Source organism: Salmo trutta, chromosome 38 (genome assembly GCF_901001165.1).
Source record: "Salmo trutta chromosome 38, fSalTru1.1, whole genome shotgun sequence".
In the NCBI taxonomy this organism is placed as follows: domain Eukaryota; kingdom Metazoa; phylum Chordata; class Actinopteri; order Salmoniformes; family Salmonidae; genus Salmo; species Salmo trutta.
The window spans coordinates 12,891,334-12,900,847 of record NC_042994.1 but is presented as its reverse complement, the minus strand read 5'-3'; the positions used below and the strand labels follow the sequence as shown (position 1 = coordinate 12,900,847).

The 9,514-nt window shown below is 42.5% G+C and overlaps 1 protein-coding gene across 2 annotated transcripts; it reads left to right on the top strand.

Moving 5' to 3' along the window:
* Nucleotides 1-189: 189 nt before the first annotated feature.
* On the top strand, nucleotides 190-9,514 carry LOC115178469 (protein LTV1 homolog). Of its 2 annotated transcripts, none has more exons than XM_029739661.1 (11): nucleotides 190-376; nucleotides 769-900; nucleotides 1,877-2,074; nucleotides 2,464-2,551; nucleotides 2,661-2,793; nucleotides 3,081-3,306; nucleotides 4,244-4,371; nucleotides 4,524-4,666; nucleotides 4,857-4,909; nucleotides 5,119-5,319; nucleotides 8,934-9,514. In XM_029739661.1, the coding sequence occupies exons 1-11, from the start codon at nucleotides 374-376 to the stop codon at nucleotides 9,045-9,047; spliced, it is 1,419 nt and encodes a 472-aa protein (XP_029595521.1). In that variant the 5' UTR covers nucleotides 190-373; the 3' UTR covers nucleotides 9,048-9,514. The 2 variants fall into 2 exon arrangements, with proteins under 2 accessions (XP_029595521.1, XP_029595520.1); XM_029739660.1 differs by having other exon boundaries at nucleotides 2,461-2,551.

Here is a 9,514-nt window from a genome sequence, read left to right as displayed (position 1 = left end):
CAACCTTTCGGTTACTGGCCCAACGCTCCAACCCGTCAGGCTACTTACATTCCAGTTGCTTGGTTTTCAATGAAAAATTATTTCATACAGAGAATACATACTTTGACAACATAATATATTAATACAAATTCAAGAATGCATAGCAATCTGATGTTGTATGAAGTGAACAAACTACACCCCTTTTGTCCTGTGAAATGGTTTGTTCCAAAAATGGTAGAAGCGGCGTGTGAGGAAGGAGTCCGCGTGGATAAACAACATTGACCTTTTTTTATATTTAAATCCCCGTAAATTAAAATTTTAGCGCGAGATAAACTGTAACATACGTTTTTGTAGAAATACTTTGAAAGTGTGTTCACAGCGGTCCAATTGAACTATGGTAAGTCGACAGACAGGTAGGATAGGTAGCTAACTTACTAACGTTACATAAATAATGCCAACTGTTGTGCTTGTCAATGTCTACTAAATCAAATATGTTAGCTAGCTAATATGCTGCTTCAAGTGTGGGTGAGATTGATCGTTTTCGCAATAGCCAACCAACTAGTTTGTGTGTTGGTTGTTAGCTAGTTAAGCTAAGTTAGCTAACTAGCTAGTCCGTGAACATCAATTTACATTTCAGAACAGTTCTTCCTTTCTGTGTACTGCCTAACCCACATATACAAAGGGCTTGTGATGAACAGTGACCACTCAACACAGGTCACTGACATATTGTTGCAGTTGACCCAAAGACTATGTAACAAGTTACATGATCTACATGTCTTTCTTTTGTAGCCTAATAAAAGGAAGAAGGCATTCATTGACAAGAAGAAAGCGGTGACCTTCCACCTGGTCCACAGAAGTCAGAGGGACCCACTCGCTGCTGACGAGAAAGCACCGCAGCATGTCCTCCTACCCGCACAAAAGGTAAGAACGTGGTATTACAGTGGTTCCCAACCTTTTCCGGTTACTGAGTATGGTTACGTGTCCAAAATAATGAGATTATTGTGGATAGTCAGATTAATATAATAGTTTGATTAAAATGTATATACATGTTTTGCAAGAAGAACAATTCCCCTAATAGTCCTGTTTACATGGACACATCTGAAAAGGCTACCTGTTGGCTTAAAATCCCTAATCAAAATAAACGTTCTACCACAGTGAACACGTTGTTTTTGGGAAGCATATTTGATTCTGAGTTCGGACATGTAAAGTTTGTATGTGGATAAACGACTTCTAAAACGCATATGTTTAGTTGTACCTAACTCGTGCTGAAGAGGGAGGCTCGCTCCGTTGGTGCTAATACATGCTCAGATCAGAGACACTGCTGGAACACCGATTTAAATTGTTTCCATGTCCTAATAATTCGAATGATTGCTCAGAAAAGCAAGCGTTTTAATCGCCGATTTAATATGATCTTACGCCGATTTAAGATAAACAGTAAGGTGTTTACATGAGTATTGCATAGAAAACGTATTCACTGTACCTTCAACTGAATTTTGCTCTGCCCAGTACCCACTCGTGTGCATTTTACCAGTAGTCCTATGGTCTCATGAGTCTTCAGAGTCCGTGTTTCTACATCTGCATTGCTTGCTGTTTGGGATTTTAGGCTGGGTTTCTGTATAAGCACTTTGTGACATCTGCTGATGTAGGAAGGGCTTTATAAATACATTTGATTGAGATTCTTGTCAAGTACCCCCTGTTGATCGACCAAGTACCCCCAGGGGTTCTAGTACCCACTGTGTTAGTACATGTACCAGACTTTACTAAGGTATTTAGTGTTGCAATGGAAGAATTGGCCAAGTACAACCAAGATATTTGGTGCATAAAATCCTGCTTTATGTGCACAATTGTATGTTTTGTCTCATGGTCCGTAACCACTTACTCTACTGTCTGTGTTCAGGTGGAGGTGGAGAAGCGGCGAGAGGAGCAGAGGGAGTTTGGGGTGTTTTTTGACGACGACTACAACTATCTGCAGCACCTGAGAGAAACGGCTCGGCCCGTAGAGTGGGCTTCATCCGGCAAATCACAGAGAGGCAAACGTACCCATGACCTCCAGGATGGGGATGATGATGAAGATGAGGAGGAAAAGGCTACTCCTGTAAGTTTAGCAGGAGGTCCAGTGGTTGTCCCTGAGTGGAACGGTTGTGTAAATGTTTGGGGCTATATATTGGACCAAACCGCTGATGGTGTAAATACAAGTTGAAATGATCTGGTCCTTTGCTAACACTGTAGCTAGCTGGAGTAGTTTTTAGAGGCTTGCGTTTGTGAGATCAAATTTCCCCAGTTTCCCCAATACATAGTGTATTTTAGGTTGTGGTAGGAGTGACTGTAGGATGGGTTATGGGGGCAACATTAGATATCATGATTACATTTCTCTTAATAACCACTACACATTTTATAGCAACAGTGAGTATGGTAGCCAGTATTTTTGAGGTAATTGTGATAAACGGAAGTATTAAACCTATTATGCTTTTGTAACTTCAGCAGACCGTCTCCTTCAACTTGCCCTCCTCTGTGTTTGCGTCAGAGTTTGAGGAGGAGGTGGGAATGTTGAACAAAGCTGCCCCCATCTCAGGTAAGAGGCCTCCGTCAGTAACAAAACCAAACGCCAGGTCATTATTCTCAATCGGTGAATTCTTCCAAGTTTTTAACTCTTGTCCCTCCTCTCATGTTTTGTCTCAAAGGACCCAGGCTGGACATGGACCCAGACATTGTAGCTGCTCTCGATGAGGACTTTGACTTTGACGACCCAGACAACATCCTGGATGACGACTTCATTTTGAAGGCCAACGATGTCAAAGGAGCTGTTGGCGTGTGGTAAGAATATATACTTTATATTAGTTTTATTTATTTTTAGCAACCCTTAGTCCCATTAATTTGGGCTATACCAATCAAGTTACAATTGGAGAGAGAGGATTGCTTTTTTGGTTTCAGTTTCTTACTAAGAGCTGGTTAACATCTGCTAATTGAAGTCCTGTCACAATAGAGCTGTGCTCTCCCAAGTCTCTTTGTGCTGTTGGAAACCTCTCTCTCTCTCTCTCTCTCTCTCTCTCTCTCTCTCTCTCTCTCTCTCTCTCTCTCTCTCTCTCTCTCTCTTATTGCAGTGATGATGATGAAGAGTGGGAGGATACAGATGAAGAGGAGTGCGACTCTGAGGGGGACGTTGACTCTGAGGGCAGTGTCTCTGGTGATGAGGACGGCGAGGGGCGCCCCCGGGAGTTCATGTTCATGGACGAGGAGACAAAAACTCGCTTCACAGAATACTCCATGACCTCGTCAGTCATGAGGAGGAACGAACAGCTCACACTGCTGGACGACCGCTTTGAGAAGGTCAGTGAGCCCCGGACATACTTTTGGGGTGTTGGACCTGGGTTGCATTTTGTGACCTTTGGTAAAAGATAAACTGTGGGTGACTGGCTGATCTAACAGCATAAACACTCAGGTAGGGCTGTGGCGGTCACAAAATGTAGTCAGTCGGTGATTGTCAAGCAAATAACTGTCGGTCTCACGGTGATTGACCGTTAATTAACATAAACATATTTAGCATCTCCTGGCTTCCGCATTTTAAGAAGTCTAATACACGTTGGGCTATATGCTTTGATGTTTAAAACGTTGTAAGGCTGCATGATGAGACTCTAATGATGATTTGAAACAAGTTGCTTGAAAATGCATGAGCTCTGCTTTGCAGCGGGGAAAAATACATGTCATCTATGCACTTAAATAATGATGGAGGACGTTTTTCCCCGTGGTTTATTTTCATGCCAGCCAGGTAGGCTATACTCCTGTCGTAAAGAGAAGCAATGTGCTTAATATTAGGAAAGTTGATAAATAAATATAGTAGGCCTAGCCTATACAAGCTGATGGGATCCTCTTTTTATTAGCGGCCATCACTCTGTTTTCTCCTGCAATTGCATAGCCTATAGAAATGTGCCGCAACATGAGCTCATTGGCTCTCATGAAGTGTTTGATTAGATCGACTACATTTGCATAGATGTCAGAGTGATTAGAGGGACAATAGAGTGCTGAGTACCAGGCAGTTAGCAAGTTTGGTAGGCTACTAATGACCAGCAGCAGCATCAGCTTGGAGATACCTAATCACCGTGACTAAACGGTCATGTGGAATTTGACTGCCTTCATGACTCGTGACCACCGGTGTGGCGGTCACCGCAACAGCCCTGGACTCAGGTGCTGATTTCAACATATGATCATTATTTAAATGAATATCATTGTATCGTTTCCAGAACTTGTTTCTTTCTGTCTCCCATAGTTTTTCGAGCAGTTTGATGATGATGAGATTGGGGCCCTAGACAACGCTGAGCTGGAAGGGCATATCGAGCCAGACAGTGCTCGCCTGGAGGAGGTCATCAAAGACTACTTCAAACAGAAGGAGTTAGAGTGAGTGTGTGTGTAACTCCTTTAGCCATAGCAATACTCTTAGATAAAGACAGAAGTGAAGGTCCTCATTGGAAACAATGGATTACAATAAGCAAGTCTTTGTGTGTTTAACTATAGAAATGACAGTAATTGAATCAACTGTGTTCTTTTAGCTACCAGAGGCCTGATGCCCTGGGTCCTAAAGAGCTGCCAGTGGTGAGGGAGGAGGAGGAGGATGAAGATGAAGAGGAACAGGAGATGGAGACCATTGTCCTGACGGCACCAGCAGAGAAGTGGGACTGTGAAACCATTATCAGTAAGTTAGTCTACTAAACGTGTTGCTGTTGTCTGTTCAGTAACTAACACTTTAAGATTACCATTGTAGTACATGCCTGATGACATAATTCTGTTCTGATGACATACGAATTGGCTATATCTTTATTACCATAATTACTACATTTTTCTTTTTTTTAATGAATATTGAAATCCTTTCTTTACTATCCAAGGTACCTATTCAAATTTGTATAACCATCCAAAAATCATCAAAGATCCACCAAAGGTAAGAAATGTTTTCCTCTGGTTGTTTGAGCGAAGATAACCGAAAGAAATACATTGTCACGTAGTAAGTTGCATGTCTAACATTAAACATTTTGTGAGGCTTTTAGCTCGTCTTCCTACCCAACATTAGCTACTAAGTTGTGAATTCAAGGCATCAGCTCTGGGCCCTTGTTGCTGTTGATTTAGTGTATTTCTGTGTTCTCTTCTCAGGCAAAGCCCATCCGAGTGTCGACCAGGACAGGCATTCCTCTGGACGTCCTTCCCGGGAGGGGCCTGACAGCCAAGCAGGCTGAGCGCATGGAGCGTATCAACGACTCAGACCTGCCCCGAGTCGCCACACAGCCCCGACCTCGAGAGGAGAGCAAGGAGGAACGGAAAGCCAGGAAACAGGCCATCAGAGAGGAGCGCAAGGTGGGTTACTATACTCATGACTAATAGCTCTGACTCGTCCTCCCTACTGGGTGTTCATGTTGACGATTCATTTATTGTTGACTTGGTAACAAAATGGTTGAAAAAGCTCCTGGAACAATCTCATAGGTTGGAATACTGTGCTCCGTTTTTTTTATAAACAGTTGAAGTCGGAAGTTTACATACACTTAGGTTCGTTTTTCAACCACTCCACAAATTTCTTGTTAACAAACTATAGTTTTGGCAAGTCGGTTAGGACATCTACTTTGTGCATGACACAAGTAATTTTTCCAACAATTGTTTACAGACAGATTATTTCACTTATAATTCACTGTATCACAATTCCAGTGGGTCAGAAGTTTACATACACTAAGTTGACTGTGCCTTTAAACAGCTTGGAAAATTCCAGAAAATTATGTCATGGCTTTAGAAGCTTCTGATAGGCTAATTGACATCATTTGAGTCAATTGGAGGTGCACCTGTGGATGTATTTCAAGGCCTACCTTCAAACTCAGTGCCTCTTTGCTTTACATCATGGGAAAATCAAAAGAAATCAGCTAAGACCTCAGAAAAATAATTGTAGACCTCCAAGTCTGGTTCATCCTTGGGAGCAATTTCCAAACACTTGAAGGTACCACGTTCATCTGTACAAACAATAATACGCAAGTATAAACACCATGGGACCACGCAGCCATCATACCGCTCAGGAAGGAGACGCGTTCTGTCTCCTAGAGATGAACGTACTTTGGTGCGAAAAGTGCAAATCAATCCTAGAACAACAGCAAAGGACCTTGTGAAGATGCTGGAGGAAACGGGTACAAAAGTATCTATATCCACAGTAAAACGAGTCCTATATTGACATAACCTGAAAGGCCGCTCAGCAAGGAAGAAGCCACTGCTCCAAAACCGCCATAAAAAAGCCAGACTATGGTTTGCAACGGCACATGGGGGCAAAGATCGTACTTTTTGGAGAAGTGTCCTCTGGTCTGATGAAGCAAAAATAGGACTGTTTGGCCATAATGACCATTGTTATGTTTGGAGGAAAAAGGGGGACACCATCCCAACCGTGAAGCACGGGGGTGGCAGCATCCTGTTGTGGGGATGCTTTACTGCAGGAGGGACTGGTGCACTTCACAAAATAGATGGCATCATGAGTGAGGAATATTAGGTGGATATATTGAAGCAACATCTCAAGACATCAGTCAGGAAGTTAAAGCTTGGTTGCAAATGGGTCTTCCAAATGGACAATGACCCCAAGCATACTTCCAAAGTTGTGGCAAAATGGCTTAAGGACAACAAAGTCAAGGTATTGGATTGGCCATCACAAAGTCCTGACCTCAATCCTATAGAAAATCTGTGGGCAGAACTGAAAAGGCGTGTGCGAGCAAGGAGGCCTACAAACCTGACTGTTACACCAGCTCTGTCAGGAGGAATGGGCCAAAATACACCCAACTTATTATGGGAAGCTTGTGGAAGGCTACCTGAAACGTTTGACCCAAGTTAGACAATTTTAAAGGCAATACTACCAAATACTAATTGAGTGTATGTGAACTTCTGACCCACTGGGAATGTGATGAAAGAAATAAAAGCTGAAACGAATCATTCTCTCTACTATTTTTCTGACATTTCACATTCTTAAAATTAAATTGGTGATCCAAACTGATCTAAAACAGGGAATTGTTACTTGGATTAAATGTCAGGAATTGTGAAAGACTGAGTTTTTAAATGTATTTGGCTAAGGTGTATGTAAACTTCCGACTTCAACTGTATATATATATTTTTTTTCTCCCAGAGCTGTATGTATACATATCTAAAGAGACCACTGAAATATTATCAGTTTCTCTGGTTTTACTATTTATAGGCATGTGTGGGTAAAATGATATTTTAAATTTTATTCTATCAACTACTGACATTTCTCCCAAATTCCAAATAAAGATATTGTCATTTAGAGCATTTATTTGCAGAAAATGACAACTGGTCAAAATCACAAAAAAGATGCAGTAGTCTCTTAATTTTTTCCAGAGCTGTGTATATTATATCTCAGTAAAAAAAAGAAATGTCCTCTCACTGTCAACTGCGTTTATTTTCAGCAAACTTAACATGTGTAAATATTTGTATGAACATAAGATTCAACAACTGAGACATAAACTGAACAAGTTCCACAGACATGTGACTAACAGAAATTGAATGTGTCCCTGAACAAAGGGGGGGTCAAAATCAAAAGTAACAGTCAGTATCTGGTGTGGCAACCAGCTGCATTAAGTACTGCAGTGCATCTCCTCATGTACTGCACCAGATTTGCCAGTTCTTGCTGTGAGATGTTACCCCACTCTTCCACCTGCAAGTTCCCAGACATTTCTAGGGGGAATGGCCCTAGCCCTCATCCTCCGATCCAACAGGTCCCAGATGTGCTCAATGGGATTGAGATCCGAGCTCTTCGTTGGCCATGGCAGAACACTGACATTCCTGTCTTGTAGGAAATCACGCATAGAATGAGCAGTATGGCTGGTGGCATGTCAGGATGAGCCTGCAGGAAGGGTACCACATGTGGGAGGAGGATGTCTTCCCTGTAACGCACAGCGTTGAGATTGCCTGCAATGACAACAAGCTCAGTCCGATGATGCTGTGACACACCGCCCCAGACCATGACGTACCCTCCAAATCGATCCCGCTCCAGAGTACAGGCCTCGGTGTAACGCTCATTCCTTCTGACGATAAACGCGAATCCGACCATCACCCCTGGTGAGACAATACAGCGACTCGTCAGTGAAGAGCACTTTTTGCCAGTCCTGTCTGGTCCAGCGACAGTGGGTTTGTGCCCATAGGTGACGTTGTTGCCGGTGATGTCTGGTGAGGACCTGCCTTACAACAGGCCTACAAGCCCTCAATCCAGTCTCTCTCAGCCTATTGCGGACAGTCTGAGCACTGATGGAGGGATTGTGCGTTCCTGGTGTAACTCAGACAGTTGTTGTTGCCATCCTGTACCTGTCCCACAGGTGTGATGTTCGGCTGTACCGATCCTGTGCAGGTTTTGTTACACGTGGTCTGCCACTGCAAGGACGATCAGCTGTCCGTCCCGTCTCCCTGTAGCGCTGTCTAAGGTGTCTCACAGTACGGACATTGCAATTTATTGCCCTGGCCACATCTCCAGTCCTCATGCCTCCTTGCAGCATGCCTAAGGCACATTCACGCAGATGAGCAGTGACCCTGGGCATCTTTTGGTGTTTGTCAGAGTCAGTAGAAAGGCCTCTTTAGTGTCCTAAGTTTTCACAACTGTGACCTTAATTGCCTACCGTCTGTAAGCTGTTAGTGTCTTAACGACCGTTCCACAGGTGCATGTTCATTAATTGTTTATGGTTCATTGACGCAAGCATGGGAAACAGTGTTTAAACCTTTTACAATGAAGATCTGTGAAGTTATTTGGATTTTTACAAATTATCATTGAAAGACAGGGTCCTAAAAAAGGGACGTTTCTTTTTTGGCTGAAATTATATGCATTGTATAACTACTTTTTTTTTTGTAAGTGTCATCTATGAATACGGTTCAAGTATTTAGATATCTTGCAGAATGCTTTTTGTCCTTCACCATTGACACCATATTGCTGAATGTTTCTACAGGAGCGAAGAACAGAAAAAAAGGCCAACAAAGAGGCGTTCAAACAGGAAAAGGTCTATCAAGAGAAACAAATGTTGAACCTGCGTTCCAATGTCCAGGGTCTAAAGCTGTCTTAGCTGCCCAGATGCAAGATGAATTGGGACTGACTTTGTACTCATCCTTTTAACTGGATTACTGATGGACAACAACCCTGCAACCGCCATTTTGCAGAGGACCCCAACACGAGGACTATGGGCTGTGTGGCATTTTTTTGTGAAGTTTCAGAGATGTAGCCTGGTCCCTGATCTGTTTGTGCTCTCCCCAACTCCTATGGTCATTCTCACACCAAGTCCTATCACTGTGACTATAAGACTGCAAGAATGCACAAACAGATCTGGGACCAGGCTAATTCAGAAGTAAAAAAAAAAAAATGTATAGATCAACTGTTCTGAAGTTAGCATGTCAATCATCAGAGTGCAGTTCACTAACCCTTCTTACCTTTTTACAATAATGCTAAAGATTCTTCCTGGTCTTTTTTTTGTTGAGAAAAATTTGAGAAAAGTCCTTGAATATCTTTAGTAAATACTGAGTCTGTTTTATTTTA

What these genes read in the sequence shown, in the direction of transcription:
- LOC115178469 (XM_029739660.1), top strand. An exon ending in AGGAGGAAAAGGCTACTCCT is followed by an intron (nt 2,075 to 2,460) that starts GTAAGTTTAGCA and finishes TTGTAACTTCAG; the next exon opens with CAGACCGTCTCCTTCAACTT. An exon ending in GGACTGTGAAACCATTATCA is followed by an intron (nt 4,667 to 4,856) that starts GTAAGTTAGTCT and finishes TTACTATCCAAG; the next exon opens with GTACCTATTCAAATTTGTAT.